This window comes from Hippoglossus hippoglossus, chromosome 15 (genome assembly GCF_009819705.1).
Source record: "Hippoglossus hippoglossus isolate fHipHip1 chromosome 15, fHipHip1.pri, whole genome shotgun sequence".
NCBI lineage: Eukaryota > Metazoa > Chordata > Actinopteri > Pleuronectiformes > Pleuronectidae > Hippoglossus > Hippoglossus hippoglossus.
In genome coordinates this window covers 23804768-23820456 of record NC_047165.1, presented here as the reverse complement: position 1 = coordinate 23820456, position 15689 = coordinate 23804768, and the positions used below count along the sequence as shown (strand labels likewise).

Here is a 15689-nt window from a genome sequence, read left to right as displayed (position 1 = left end):
GGAGAGTTATAGCCACTGGAATGGATTTTTAAAGCAGCACAAACCATTAAGGATGCACCTGCACTTTCAAAACCACTATATATTCACTTGATTTCCAATGACAAAAAGGTCTAACAAAGTGTCCTTCCTTCTCTTCCATTCAAATGGTTCTGTGTTGGAGTAAGTCCAATTTATGGTCCTTAACAGGTCCAGTAGCTGATGGATTAATGGGTGGAGGCCACATGATGAGTGGTATCTCGGTGTCGCTGCTTGCTCAGGTGCAGAACCTATGGTCCAAGAATGGGAGCGGGACTTGTGTCAGATTAAGAACCGAACAACCAGAGCATTGACTGTATTTGTGGGAATATTTATAAAGGCAGTAGTGCTGTCAAAATAATCACTGAAATACTGAAACAATGCCACAGCAAAACACTAAAAACATCAGGAAAACATGGAAGAGACAGACCCCAGTGTTTCGCACAGAAATAGGTCTTATCTTGGGCAGTAGCTCCAGATAATGGGTTGTCAGACAATTGAGGGTTAAATATAGTGATTTCCCAGAGAACAAGGACGCAGTGATGTGCACCTGAATGACAGGTACACAAAAGACAGCAACACCAAGGTATGTGCACAACTAAAGCAGAAACCCCCTTTGTTGTGCCGAGGATGACATTGATATTTAATGTTGATAAATTCGACAATGTTCACACTTTAGGCCAATATTTAGTTTAAATTTTAAACTCATTCATATTTTTAGATTTGGTGACATGCTCAACTGAAAAGAAATGTGAAAAAGAAAACTTGACTTAAATCTTATTTGAGCCTAACACAAAGTTTTTTTTTTACCTTTTTCAGTGCGTAGCCTCTTGAAGGAGTCCGTCTTGGAAAGGCCAGGGTCAGAGATGACCTTGGAGCCCAGTTTGACTGTCAAATTGATGGACTGGTATCCCTGTGGCTGCTTACGGTCATACAGGAGCGTCAGTAGCTGGGCCAGGGTCATCTCAGGAGGAAGGGGCTGACCTGATAGGGTAAATACAAAAATCCACTTCGTACAAGAGCTATGGTTGCTGAATTTGAGTGTTTAACACAGAACAAACCCCAAACCCCTGCTGCCAGACCTGAGTGAGCATGTTAACTTTGCATCTGCACATTTAGTACCTGGAAGCAGCTTGTGGTAGAGGTGGAAGACAGGCACACTAATGGTTTTGGCTGAGGGGTCCACACCAGATGAAGCAGTCAACTTGTCGCTCATCACACGTCCCCGCCTTGATGGAGGTCGGGGAGGGGTTGACAGAGCCCGTTTGGACTGGGACTTTAAGCCTGATAGCAGAGACAGTCATTAAGGACACATCCAGATTCTGCAAATTTTGTTCTTGCCCACAGAACTCAAGGTTCATTTTTGATTTTGATCCAAATATTGATCTTGGAAGCTACCAACAGCTGATAAAGTGTGCCAGTAGGACATATCTATAAATCAGATTTATTGATTGCATCAAATGAAACATATTACATTGTATGATTGTCAGCAAAAGGTGTTGCAAATCTATGGACACTGCTTTCTCCATTGTTGCTAACAGTTCAAACAGTCATAATGCAGAACAGAGCTTTGTGCAGGTGCAATTTTGGCACTCTTTAAGTGAAGGAGTTGTGGAGGAACAAAATCACAACCAACCTTCACCTGACCAAAGCCTGAAGATTTGACTTGGGTTTGGTTCAGGTCAACATCAATATCGATGCAACAGAACCCCAGATATAGGATTTTTTTATATTTATAAATCAGTAGAGTTCCTCTGTTTTCCTCTGACATCTTGAGACATAATCTCATTGATAAAAGCAAGTAAGTGGATGCTTTGATTTCTGCTTCTTTTGTCAAAATGCAACTGTCACAGCATCTGGCTTTTATTATTGCAATTACTTTTTATTTTATTCTTGCACGGTGAATTGTGCAGCCTTAGTACATGTCTGCTTTAGACCGTGATTTGAAGTAGCTGTGTTTCTTTTGAAAATCACCACTTGTCCTCACTTCCAATGGTGTCAGCCCCTGAGGACTCTACTGAAAAAACACTACTGTGGGATATTTGTGGGTAAACAATCTACTCAATTTCCCTTTTCCTTTGATAGCTGTGTACAGATTGGACAAGATATGGTAACCAGCTGGGGTTAGCTAATAAGCTAATGAATGGCCAATGGGGGGTTAGGGTTAGGAACAGAACCAAGTACCTGAGGCCACAACAACACTGTAGTTGTCTTGGAAGCCGCTGTCTGCTTTCATCTTCTCCCTCTCCTCGTGGTTCTTCTTCTCCTTGTCCTCCTTCTGCTCGTTGATCAGCTTGGCTGTAATGCTGGGTGTGTCTGTGTGTATGATGAAGACACAATGAGACAGATGAGTTATTTTTCCTTGAAAAAACAAAAATTTGCGAGTTGAAAAGAGTAGAGATTTTCTATTAGAATCTGCAAGATTAGAATCTACATAAAGACACCGGCAGTAGATGTTACGTCTGTCTCACACACACGTTTTTTAAAAATTCAATGATTTAGCAGTCAATTGTAAAAGAAATTGAATTATGGTAGTAATGCAAAACTTTGTTGTTTGTTGCTGCATCCACTTACAATATGGAAAAGAATGGAAGAGGAAGAGTGATAATGCAGCTTAGAACAATGGTATCCAACCTTTCTGACTTGCGAGTAAAGCAATGTACTGGTTCATTGATTCAGGATCCGAGTTGACACTAGTGTGTTTTACATGAAAAATGTTATTTTGAATTTTATTGCTTGTATGCCCATAGGTTTCTTAATTAATATTATCATGTGTATATGGATGGAAAGAGGAGAGTGTGTTACGAGTTAAAATCTTCAAAATTTTCATCCATTTTTCAAATAGGATACAAATTCCCTATAAGGGCTCCATCTCTCCATCCATGTGGCTGATGCCTACAAGAGGTATGATGTTGCCATGGAGACAGTGAGCACAGCTAAGCTCATAGCCCAGTTTTTGTTTATGCGTTTCATAAGATCTCAGTGCATCTACATTGTAAAGTGATTCATTGCATTTGCTGTGAGCAGTTCCTGTTTGCACTGTAACCATACATTATTGTACCACACAAGAATATGTTTAAGCATGATGATTATGAGCTTTTCTTGGGCGTTAGAACTTAGTTGGATAGCAACAAATGAAATACAAAGAGAGAGACGACTCTCAAATTAATAGCCCAAAAGAAAATCTAACAAATGTGTTGGTTATATAATGTATTTTAACTACATAGACACCCCAACAACGTTCCTACAAATTTGTTCTTATATCAATTAAAGACTATTTTTATTACTAGACAGACGTATGAATATACACAAGAGCTGTTCCTTTTTAACCTGTTTTCGTTTCGAAGTCTGGCTCATGGTACATTAGGGCTGTAACCATTCTCCACATCCACTGTTCTGATTATACCTCGTTTTTTTGTCTTTGAGGGTGTGTGTCTCCCACAGTTTCAACATCCAGAGTGTGATTTGACACACATATGCAACATGCCCTCCTCACTTAAACTTACCAGACACCCGGTCCAGGACTTCAGCCAGCGTGGTGGAGATGGGCAGATGGAGGGTGCGGTACTTGTGGCCTGCGCCATACATGGGATGCTGGATCAGGTGGCTTGTTGCATTGATGCGTCCTTTGTATAACTAAAAACAGAAGATACACAACAAATTATTTCTCAAACATAATGATGAGCTCCAGGAACTTTGTGTGCTGAAGGTAAAACCATTGTGTGAATATATGGTCAATATAGGTCCTTTTCTCATCAGATATGGACCTTTCTATTGTTTTTGAAAAGGTTTTAATATGTGTATGCTATTAAATTCCTGAGAGAGATTCTGACTAAACTGTGGTGTTTTTTCTCATGAAAATATGAGGGCTGAATATTGGTTAATCTCTGGATTTCACTGCAAAATCAGAAACCTTTCCTCTGGAAAAGCTGTGGATCTTGGGATTTCCAGCATGTATGTGCCTGTGTTTGCAATGAACTAAATGCTAACATGCTTTTATTCAACAGGTATAATTTTTACCATGTCCACCAACCAAGTTCAGGCTGTTGATGGGAATAATATTTGCAGGTAAGTGGTCATAAAGTACTGGACAAATGGAAATCTTCACCTGATGAAGGAACTAGATGTAAAGAGAACTACAAATGTCTGGAAACTCAAGGGGTCAAAGGAAGGACAATAAATGCTTTTAGTCCAATAACAGATATTCCAGTTTGGACTGCAGTGGTGGACAGAGCGCTGGACAACCAACTGACCCTGAGACTGACACTATCATATCTAGAGAGACTAAAACGTTTGATCAGATTTTCTTGTGCACTTGTGAAAATTCTGACCTCATGGAGAGGCTGTAGGAGGAGGGGGTCACAGAGTAATACTCTCAGTAGAGTAAAAATCGATATAAAATACCATGGCCATTTCAGTCTGAGTGGACCACTGTTTAGGGAGGGAGGCCCCTGCTTCATACTGCTGCAGTGTCCCCTTGTGGTCACAGCTGAATACTACATCAGTCATTTACACTTAGTACTACACTAACTGTTTGTGCCGTATTCTTAGGCACTCCTTTTCATGCAAGTTATGTGACAAAGCCCAGAATGTATGATATCATATAACCTAATTTTCCCATCTGGATGTTATGCATTTGGAAAAGAGTATTATCCCGTATTATATCACATCTCCTCAAATTTTCCTTAAGTAGTTCGTAGTACAACACACCGTTTACACATTTTACATTGTTTCCATATTAAATGATGCAACACTAAGAGGTTTATGTTATATCCGAGCTACCCTGTTTTAAATAAATAACACAATTTTCAGTGATTCATGCCATGATGAAACCGTTAGAAAGGTGGGGAGATTAGAGAGAAGAGGAACTGCTTTTTAACGATTGCTTTGGGATTGCATTGTTCATTATAGCCAACATCTCCTCACTTTTATGAGGACACTGAGGGTGGTATAGCGATTGTCTGAAGATGCATAAAATAACACATCTTGTTAATTGGAGCATCAAACAAAAAGATTTGTAAACGCAGTCTTTATAAATGGGTTCCCAATAATAAAGAACACAAGACTAACACCATGTTTAAACAGAATGCAAATCAGGAGCACCAAGTTAGCAGAGCAGCAGTATTAGCTCTGATGCTCCATGTGTCTACACAGAAGGCACTCAGGCACATTGAGTTATAGGTTGTCTGCGTTTTTGTATCACTCAAATCCAACACACAATCCCTGTCGTGATGTGCAAATGAAAAGAAAATAGATTTATTCTTTGGGAGTCCAACTGGCATTTCTTTCTAATCTGAGAAGGAGAAGAAGAGAGAAAATGAACCAACCGGACAGGGAGACTGTAGGAAGACTGTGACCTTCTCGTCCTCAAGCATGAGCTGCAGGAAAAGCCGTCGAATGAAGCCTGAGATGTTTCCAGAGATCGGCACGTTGCCTCGCTGGGGTGCAGACTGGAAGAGCTCACAGAGAACCTGCAGCCAGAAAACAGTCTTCAAATTATTACTGAGACTGATGAATACACCTCAATGAAAAAATGTATTGTACATGGTTTCTACATGATTAAAATATTAGCACACAAATATTAATACAAGACTAACAGTAATTAATATAGCTATAGTCTATGGCTGCTTTGGGTTATAAACAAGTCAGAAAATATATATCTAAGATGTCAAATCTCAATTTCTAGTGTCTTAAATAAAGCGAGTGATGGCATGAAGGAGGAGACCTGTGCCATGAGCCGCTGGTTGTTCGGGTGGCAGGAGATACACTGGAGAAAGAAGGCCACAGTGGCATTCTCAAGAGCTGTCCTCTGCTGGGTGGTGAGCCCTCCAGCTTGCCCAGAAGATGCCAGAGAGTAGCGTGACCCTGAAAGCTGAGGCTGGGGTGGAGGTGGAGCTGCTGCAGACCCTGAGCGCAGAGACTGACAACTCGCATTGGCACCAGCACTGGCACTGGAATGGCACAGCAGGAAAAGCAGCGCCGTCCACAGAGGGTTGACTTCAGGACCACCTAACCAGTCTTTCATGGCGTGACTGTTGCCTACTTCTATGAGGAAGCGCAGCACCGGCGCGACCAGCTCTGGAGCCAGAGGTGGCCGACTGTGTGAGGATGAGTGGTAGTTGTGCTGGTGTCTTCGCTCGGACTGAGCAGCAGGCAAAGGGAGGTCGGCACTAGCCAAGAGGCCGACGCAGAACTGGGCCAGGCTGCGAACCAGCAGCGAGGGTAAGCCTGAGTCCAGCAGCTGCTCTATGGCTCCTGGAGACTGGGAGGCGGCTGCCAGTGTGGTTAACTGGGACTCGGACAGATTCGTGGGGCATCTTGCGTGCTTGGAATCATCAGTAAGTCCTGAGGCATTGGTATTGGCATCATGCTGCTTTTTGCCGTCGTCGGTCATGGAGAGACGGCAGTGCTGGGCCTGAGAGTGGCTGGCGTTGGACACTGAGACGACCCCCATCCAGGACATCAGCAAAGAGAAGTAGCTGGGGTGTATGTGACACATGGAGCACAGCAGGCTGTCCACTGCCTTTTTCAACACAATGTTGCATGGCAACGACATGGACCAATTATACAGCAGCCTGGAGGGAAGGGCAATAAATTGAATCAATAAACAAACAGGAATTTATGAAATTCAGCTTTTAAGGGCTGCATCATCAAAGTTGATAAACTCTATGCACATCAATACATGTTCATGATAAGTAGGGATGTGAGATTTAAACATCCTCCTATTTGTGTAATATAAATTAACTGCAAATCATGAGTAGGATTGAATTGAATTTGTGGGATTAAGATCTTACCAAAGTACAATATTTACTCCTTTCTCCCTCAAAAATTACTTAAGTACTGGGAATTCACATTTTTAACCTCTGTGTTGATATACTAAAGCTGTAATATGAACTAATAAAAACTCCAAACAATATTAACATTATCACAAAGTTGATATTAAAGTCTAACCTTGAAACATGCTTAGAATTACAGGCCGGCCTTACTATTTGCCCTACAGTACATTTGACAAAGTCATTCAATCCGTCCTCAGCCTCAGCAACGGCTGGGCTAATTGCCAAAGACATTTATAGGCATATTTATTGTACCTCGAAGATGAACGATTGCTTTTAGGTGAGCTCTGCTCATTCCTCCTCAACCACATTCAATTGCTTTAAATAGTGCATCCTGTTTTTTATTCTGCTGATTTCATTTAATTCATTGTGCTTAAGAGATGATAAATGATGCATTAATTATATCACTCTTTACAAAGTCGAACAAGACGCACAATTAATCTCTGTGTGGGCATATTTAACCTTGTGCTGCGCTGGTGCTCAATGTTGAATTTGAATATTTCACTTAGACTTTACTTGTATTGAAAATCTTATTGAAATGTTACAACATTGTAAGATTGTCTTATCTATAACTTGTGTTTATTAAGACATGAAACCACAGTGGTCTGCGACGCATGTGGCCACATTCTTCATCAGTTTGAACTTAAATGCTTCCTGGATCAAATTTTCTAAAAACAACAATTTTCTTAGTGAACATAAAATAATGTGGTGAATGTGTAACAGCTCAGATTCTGATTTCATGTATACAGACTAAATTTACATGTTTATACTCTCTCTAAATATATAATATGCACATGTATGTATATACTTACTCAAAGAGCTCTCTGTTGAGCAGTGCAGGTAGGTCATAGTCAACAGGCAGCTCGTAGCTGTGCCACAGGATGGCTGCCACACAGTGGAGGTGAGAGGGTGAAGGCATGAGGAGGCCGTACTCTCTCAGAGAAGCAGAGGAAGAGCCAGCGCCGGCCCCAGTGTATCCCATGGGGCTGCTCATCTTGTGGGCTGCCACCCGTGAAGAGTCATGAACCCACTGAAGGAGAGCCTCGATCCTGGGGGGTTTAGATTCAGAGCAAGCTTGGATAAATAACTCATAACAAGGATACATTTTTGTATTTTTTTACTTAGCACCTTACAAACACGTGACAGTAAAATATGTGTAAGGACACTTTTTACTGTTAGCCTATAAGTCTGTCTGGAATATAACCTTGACAGAAAACAGTTTCTCATTGCTTGTTCTTCGCAATGAGGGAAGATTGAGGACATTTGAGTCAAGATAAAAACAAAATGTGGATGTACCTGTCTTTGGTTCCTGGGTCCTGTGTGGTGCCAAGCTGGTACAGAATATCGATGGTGGAGTCTGAGGAGAGACCGTTTAGTCGCCCAAACAGCAGAGGGCTGTTCAAATCTACAAAGAGAGGAGCAAAGATAGGGATGGTGTTTATGATAGATAATTATTTTTTAACCCTTTTGAACTAAATTCAACAGACAAGTTTTAAATCATTTTTCAACATTGATCTATAGGTTTTTGCTCATGGTACTTTCCTTGTGTTTGGGGTGGGGTATTTACAATTTCATGAAAAGTACAACCAATGTAAGCATAATCATGGTGAGCAAATTGATCAAATGAAGCAGCACAAAAACACTTGTACTAACTAGAGGGCCAAAGCATCCAAGTCTTTCAAAACCTATCAGCCTAATCTAAACACATATTTACAGCATTTATTCAGATAGATTAAGATTTTTTGACTGTTTTTAAAGGTACTGTGGATTAAAACGGTGTGTGACTTACTGCCTGGGTCTGTGCCAGAGGCAGCACAGTTCCTCAGCAGAATGTCAATGAGTTTGAGTCCGATGCGCGTCGACTGCAGGCCGATCTTGACTAGGACGGCCTCGATGTTGGGCGAGTGCATGCCACAGTAAGGTGACATGAGTAGTGCTGCGCAAGTCTGCAGCAGGTTAGCGGTGGGGGCTGCAGCACTGGCCATCATGGCCTCTAGGTCGCTGACATGCGTCAGGCAGTGGTGGAGCAGACGCAGCCATCCAATGCTGTACAGGAAAAGGGGAAAGGTTAGAATGATACCCACACCTCGTCCACATGGATATAATCTCAAACCAGGATCGGGTCATTGTACCTTGTTTTGGAGACCTGGTCCTCAGAAGGCAGGAAGGGGTTGTTGACAGTTGCAGATGAAGTGTTACCAAACGCTGTCAGGCCCAAGAGTTTAATCTGAGACAGACCCAGGGTGTTGGCATCCCGAGGCCGGTGCAGCCTCAGGCAAACGGCAGAGGCAACCTCCGCCTTCACCAGCTGTATCTTTATGTACGTCAGGCCGCTGGTGACGACTGGTGTCGAGAGGGGCAACATGTTGACCCCATCAGCGCTGATCTCTACTGAGACTGAGGATGGGCAGGCTGTGTGGTAAAGACAATTACACAAGGAATGACAGATGAGTTTTCATCCAGGTGAGGTGAAAATACACTTTTCAAAAGATACAGTAATGATACAGTAAAATCACAATGGTGCCATTTAAGATTATGAAATGGAAGCTGCTGAAATTTCAGTAAAAACAGGAGAAATGCGGGAGTTGTAAAAATGTGTATATCCGTCGTCACTCACTGGCTAGTGAAGCGAGGTGTGGCTGGATGTGGAGCTCCTTCAGCAGCACAGCAGCAGGAAGGTGAATGGTGAGGTCACACCACGCCTCCTCTGGCAAGAAAATGTAGGACCAGGCTGCTGAGCGGGCCCGGCGGTGCGGTGGCGTGGCCTGAAGGAGGACCTCAGCTGGCTGCGCTGTGGGGCTGCTGGATGTGATCGTGCCTATGAAGCGACAAATGTACAATTAGAAAAGAGTTTGTGCAAGTTTGTTTGGTTTATTTTTGCAAAAATATCATCCCAGTGAATGTAACAGACTGAGCTGCATGTAACTGAAAGGCACCTAAAGGGGCAAAGTTGTGGAGTCCCTCTGCGTTGTCTGGCTCTGAGGTCATCACTCTGGCTTTGAGGTTGCCATCCGCTGCCTTTCCAGGGCCTGAGTCCAAGAACTTCATGATGGTGGACACCATGCTGCGTGCTGTGTTCACTATAGCCCGGGTGCTGGTCACCATGTTGTTGCAGATCAACTGCACACCACCTGGTTAGGGAAAAAAGATTTGTTCACTTAACATTCAAGGTTTCAAAAAGTCTTCATATTAATTAAGTTCAACTTTTGTCGCTTGGACTAAAAGTTTTTCCATTTGACTGGTTTGTGAAGAAAATAAGAAATGTGTTTATCACAGTTAGCATAAGATCTCCATTAACGGATCAGGTAAACGCTACTGTGCTAAGCAGTGCAGTGCAAAAATACTGTTCTTGGTATGGCTTGGTAGAACTACGGCCCCAATAATAGTAAAATCATTTAAAAGGTTTGGGTAAGTAAAGCTGAGTAAAATAGCACAATGAGGTGTTATATATATATTCACATACCCATATCATGGAAGGCCTTGAGAGCCTCGCTGGTGTCCAACACTCGGAGGATGAACCACAGAAGAGGCTCCGACAGCTGACATGTGGAAAGAGACCCCTACAAAACACATGTACACAGATATGGCACTGGGCTACTTGTTGCATTTATTCAAGAAGTATTTTAGTATCAAATTATCAATGCCCAAACACATCAGTTTGACGCTTACCTGTCTGCCCATGTAGCCACAGGCCATGTACGTGAGGATGGGCTGTAACATGACCTGGACTGAGGTGGCCCTCTTACTGAGGGTGGTGAGGATAGTGAAGAGGCCGTCACCCACTGAGATTGCATCCAGACCCCCATGGAAGTTTTCATGTTTGGTCAGATGGAGACCACTGGCTCCTGGAGACCAGAGAGGACAGTCAGCTGGCATCAGAACAAAAACTTTTATCTTCCTGGTGTCAGATTTTTGTCTTTTGTTCACTGGTTCCATCAAATATCGACAAATTAATTGTCATTATTTATCGACTGACCCCAACACCTGCATAATCCTGCTTCTGAATGTACTGCAGGTTATGCAGAGGTTAAAGAAAGGTGTGTAGAAATAACAAAATTCATCCTTTTTGAATTGATAAGCAATAAGTTGCTCAATTCAATACACTCAGAGATTAATGCTCAGTATTGCTGTGTAACTTATGACTCTCCTAAAGGGTTTGTCTTACCTATGATCATGGCCATGGCACTGCTGTTGCACTGGCCCAGCGCTGACAAGATCTGGCTCATTATCTGCTGATTGGCTAGCACCAGGTCTGCCACACCGGCAGGAGGACCCTGACTGGACGAGGATCCACCACTCACGCTTTCTTTACTGCCACAGACCTTCTCCTCATCTGACACGCTGCTGTCAGCAGCTCCGCTGCAAGCCGGCGGCAGCCGCCCACTGAACTCTCGGTCTCCAGACAGAGGCAGCTGAACCAACACGTTGACCAGCTTGAGGAGGTCGAACATCAGCTGGTCTCGGCTGGTCTCTCCACAGACAGCCTTTGCATCTCCGGGGCGGATGATGTTGGCAAACAGACCACCAAAACAAGCGCGGGCACCCACAGAGCTGTCTGAGCCGCTGCGGGAAACCACCTTATCAGAGCAGGTGATGTAGTGATGAACCAAAAATGTGATGGACTCAATGACAGAGGAGATGGTGGCCACTGACACCACCTCGAAGTTTTGCTCTAAAGTGAACTCCAGCAGCTTCACCTGGGCATCCAGCGGACCCTGGCCTGACTGGAAAGGACCCCTGAAGGATTAAGATGATCCATTAGTTCCCAAAGACCACTATTAGTCAAAATGACTGAATGTGCTTATAACATTGAAGCAGCAGCATTGCTAAATTTCCCCCAAAAATGAAAGCCTACCTCTCAGTAGACAGGATGTGCATGAGCTTGAGCAGGAATTCACTGAACATCTGCGGACAGGTGGAGGACAGGTGGACCTGCAGGCGGCTTAAAAATTCGTGCATGGCCTGGGTGGCGGTGGGTCCCACCTGAGAGGTGTGCTGGCTCGTCCCGTTGGTGCTGCTGCCGGACAGGAAGCGCACCAGGACATGAACCAGGGTGGGATCAGACACCATCTGCTGAGCTGTGCTTTCCTGAGAAGTCATCCCATTGCTGGAGGCTGGAAGTTCAAACACACGTTTTATACAAATCACTAAACACCAGCGATATACAAAGTAAAAAACATAGTATACATTAATCTAAGTTATACTGTCTTGTACAGAAACATTAACATATTCCGATCCTTTGACTTTCACCTCCTACATTTTCTTCTCTTACGACTACCGACTACTTTTATCAGCAAGCACAAAGTGTGTGTGGATTAAATGCTGATCTTTCATAAAGGATTTGTTTTCCAATTAATTTATTGCACATTGGAAGTCACCTTGCAGAAACATTAAATGTGTCTCGACATTAGTAATCCATCACGGTTGTTCTGGTCTGGTCAAAGTTACTGTGGTAATGAATGTTTGAGCAGGGGGCATTTTGCTCATCAACTAGATGGAACATTCAAGGATGCTTTCACATCCAAAAAAGATTTGAATAATGAAAAACATGAGCTGTATTATAGGAGAGTCTAATTTAATACGAATAATGTGACTCTGCGGCTGTATCCCTGATTTGTGTTAAGGCTAAATGAAGCTCCTAAATGGATGAGTTAGGACAAATTACTAATAATGGACGTGTCAGATCTAATTTGGTGAAGCATAATTCACAAAGCATTTCAGCTCTTCTATTCCTGTAATATTTCATTATATCATTTTAATCTGTAACTTTCTCTCATGTCGACTAAATTAATGAACATTTTATTTCACAGACGCTCGACTGATCAGACATAATAACTAAGCTCTCGCACTTAAGAAAAAGTGTCTCTTTGAGAGGGCGACTGAAGATTTGTCTTGACTGAGCTCTACAACTTTGTTGAAGACACATAGAAGGAAACAAGTGGATGTGTGGTACTGACCGCAGACTGACATGTTGGTCATAAGAGTGAGAGAGTGCAGCACCAGACACCAGGTTCTCAGGGAGGTGTTGGGGTACCACGCCAGCACGGTTAGGAAACTGCTGATAGATGCTGGACAGACACAGATACACACAGAAACAATACAATGTGAGGCAATGTAATAAACTCAGCTTCTACAGCTCCACATCACAGGTACAGTATGTGAGGAAAGAGTGTGTGGGTGAGTCCTGACCTTGGTTGAGCGGGATGGTGGGCACTCGGCTGGCGTTGAACATAAAGATGTCCGAGCCGCTCTCTTCACTGTTACCCGAGCAAGTGTTTAGACTGAGCGTCAACCACAGCTGCAGCAGTGACTCCAACTGAGGGAGAAGAAAAGGGTTTCAAAAGTTTTGTTGACTTGTTAATTAGGTTTACAAGGTATTCTACATAGATGTCAAAGTCATTCATTCTCTAAACTCCAGTGTAAAGTTGGTTGTGATGACTCAGGACACTGTGTCTCCGTTAAAACAGGTAAAAACTGAATGAAGCTGTTTCTAATTAAATCAGTTTTTCTGCAACACAGGAAATGGGGAGGGGCTGTGAGTGGGGCGGATTGCTCAGCTTTTTTCTTTGAAAACTTAAGATCCAGATGTCCTAGCACTAATACGTTTTTTCATTTTGACATTAGTCTTTTTTTCTGTTGACAAGTTCCAAAAAAGCTAAATGAAAGCCCCTTTGCACAATGATATGATTTTCAACGCTTCCACTCAGCACAACATATCAATGTATATAACACAATGTGTCATTATTATAATTCCATTTAGTGGGTCCAAACAGGGCATGTCCTGACCTGTACGTGGTGGACCTGCAGCATGGAGAAGAGCTTGTTAAAGCAGGCACTCAGCATGGGAATGGACGAGGACTGGACCATGAGGCTGCTCCCTGGAGGAGAGCCTCCTCCATGGAGAGCCCTCAGCAAGGAGTCATCAGTGCCATTGGAGGTCTGGCTCACTGAAAGTCAGACGGCAGAAGAAACTTACAGCCATGACACAAGCACTCGAAGACGAGCACTGAGACTTTCCAGCTTGGTTTGGTGTGTTACCTGTCGATGAGCTTGAGGTGAGCGCTTGTAGAATGGAGTCAGCCTGCAGAGTTGCCATCATTTTGAGCATCAGTTCAGCCTGCTGCTCAAGGCCCACTTCTAAGCGGGCATCCAGAGCTGTAACACACAGATGTTCAAGCTTAGATGGAAAGACACTAAAATATGAACTTAAGAAGGTAAAGGCTGGCAAGAGAAATACTCCATCTTCAGCAATCACTTACCCTGTGACACGGAGACTGACAGACTCTGTGAGCCGGGCTTTTCAGCAGCTACTGGAGGTTTGGCCACAGGGATACCAACACCTCCAATGTAAGGGTTGTACCCATATGTGCCATAATCAGCGCCCCAGTAGTCATACCAGGTGCTGCTTATAGGCTGAGAAGAGACATGAGAGAAGGTGATTGGAAAGATGAGTACAGGTACTGTAAGCAGAGCATTTTCTACATTTGCTTTCATATCTCCAACCGAAAGTAAAAGGTGTATCAGTTTAAGCAACAATTGATGATTACATAAATTCATTAAGAGCCTGGAGAAAATGGAGACTTTCACCTCAAAAGTCAGTAACTGTCAAATTTATTAGATTTTTAATTTATTTATTAAATTAGGATTTTACTATCAAACTGAGCGGCCCGAGATAAAAACACATCACAGAACATCAGCTTTCTAAACAGTTCAAATAAATCATTTCCTCTAAAATCTGAAAGTGATCGGTCATTCTGACCATTAAGGTGAGTTTGACATTACATGAAGAGAGGCCTGCAGCACTATTTACTTTTCAAATTCATCTGTAACTAGTAACTACAATTTAAGGTAATGATATAAAAAAATAAAAATAAAAAAAGTTTTCATAAAACCTTTGGCTCTTTTAGTTAACGGACATTAGCTCAACTGTCAAGAAAATAAACACTTAACACAACAGGTAAGTGTTAATATTTTCAGAAACTTATGTTATGAGATAAATCTGTAATTTTCTGAGGAAAAACTCACTTAAATAATAAAATGTATGTTATAAATTTAATAGCACAGTGAATTGTAATATTTCCACAATACACTACCATATCCTGACAACATCTACATTAATTTGACACACAAGCTGACATTTGTAGTTTGTTTGCTATGTTTACTATAATATATACGTGTAATTGAAAATATTTTATCAGTAAATTAAAACTATGTTTTTTTTTTGGATATAATTATGTTATCTCATAACATTAAAACATTATCTTCAAAAATCAACTTCATCTTAAAAATACTCCGCTTCCCTACAAGTTCATTTTTCTTGTGAACATACATCTATGTTGTGAAATTGTGAAATTATAAATTTGTTTCATTATTCTCTATTATATCGATGAATGGCATGTTGATCAATCAATACAGTAATACCAAACTTTGAAGAAGGTAGTGACAAATACAAGGAAGAACAAGAATATTAATGTCCACATACCTTAAACACTTTGGCAGCGAGTGGATCTTTTTCCAAATCAATATCTAAAGGATCAATATCAACATCCATCAGGTCTTGTAGCAAGTCAAAGTCTATGTCTTTATCTTTTTCCAAAGATGACAGAGGTGGAGCACCTTTGGATAATGAAAACAGCTTTAATATTGCCAAGCAAGCACACTAGAAAAATATACAAGCAAGAAAGCATTTCTTTGCTCCTGCACTTCACTGGGCAATTTTAATGCCGATCAAGCAATTAGCTCTTACACTCCTGTACTGGAGGCACATGACACAGTAAGAATCAAATGTTTCTGTAATAACAGTGTGGCGAAAAATCACTACTATAAGCAAGCATCCAGGAT

At 42.1% G+C, this 15689-nt stretch overlaps 1 protein-coding gene across 12 annotated transcripts in view; it reads right to left on the bottom strand.

Annotated features, from left to right (window-relative positions):
- birc6 (baculoviral IAP repeat containing 6) overlaps window positions 1–15689 on the bottom strand; it is a 105772-nt gene that overhangs the window by 56846 nt on the left and 33237 nt on the right. For 9 of the 12 annotated variants that reach the window (XM_034608281.1, XM_034608286.1, XM_034608287.1 and 6 more), the window contains 22 exons: window positions 15331–15464; window positions 14108–14261; window positions 13887–14003; window positions 13635–13795; window positions 13038–13164; window positions 12806–12916; window positions 11704–11962; window positions 11014–11585; window positions 10518–10693; window positions 10312–10408; window positions 9785–9979; window positions 9466–9666; window positions 8981–9260; window positions 8638–8894; window positions 8145–8253; window positions 7661–7897; window positions 5741–6590; window positions 5343–5486; window positions 3522–3651; window positions 2200–2331; window positions 1138–1299; window positions 826–999 (listed from right to left, as the gene is read on the bottom strand). In XM_034608281.1, the coding sequence (XP_034464172.1) occupies window positions 826–999; window positions 1138–1299; window positions 2200–2331; window positions 3522–3651; window positions 5343–5486; window positions 5741–6590; window positions 7661–7897; window positions 8145–8253; window positions 8638–8894; window positions 8981–9260; window positions 9466–9666; window positions 9785–9979; window positions 10312–10408; window positions 10518–10693; window positions 11014–11585; window positions 11704–11962; window positions 12806–12916; window positions 13038–13164; window positions 13635–13795; window positions 13887–14003; window positions 14108–14261; window positions 15331–15464 (4779 nt within the window). The remainder of the gene's footprint in view (window positions 1–825; window positions 1000–1137; window positions 1300–2199; window positions 2332–3521; window positions 3652–5342; window positions 5487–5740; window positions 6591–7660; window positions 7898–8144; window positions 8254–8637; window positions 8895–8980; window positions 9261–9465; window positions 9667–9784; window positions 9980–10311; window positions 10409–10517; window positions 10694–11013; window positions 11586–11703; window positions 11963–12805; window positions 12917–13037; window positions 13165–13634; window positions 13796–13886; window positions 14004–14107; window positions 14262–15330; window positions 15465–15689) is intronic. The other 3 variants (XM_034608288.1, XM_034608290.1, XM_034608291.1) reach the window with 2 other exon arrangements.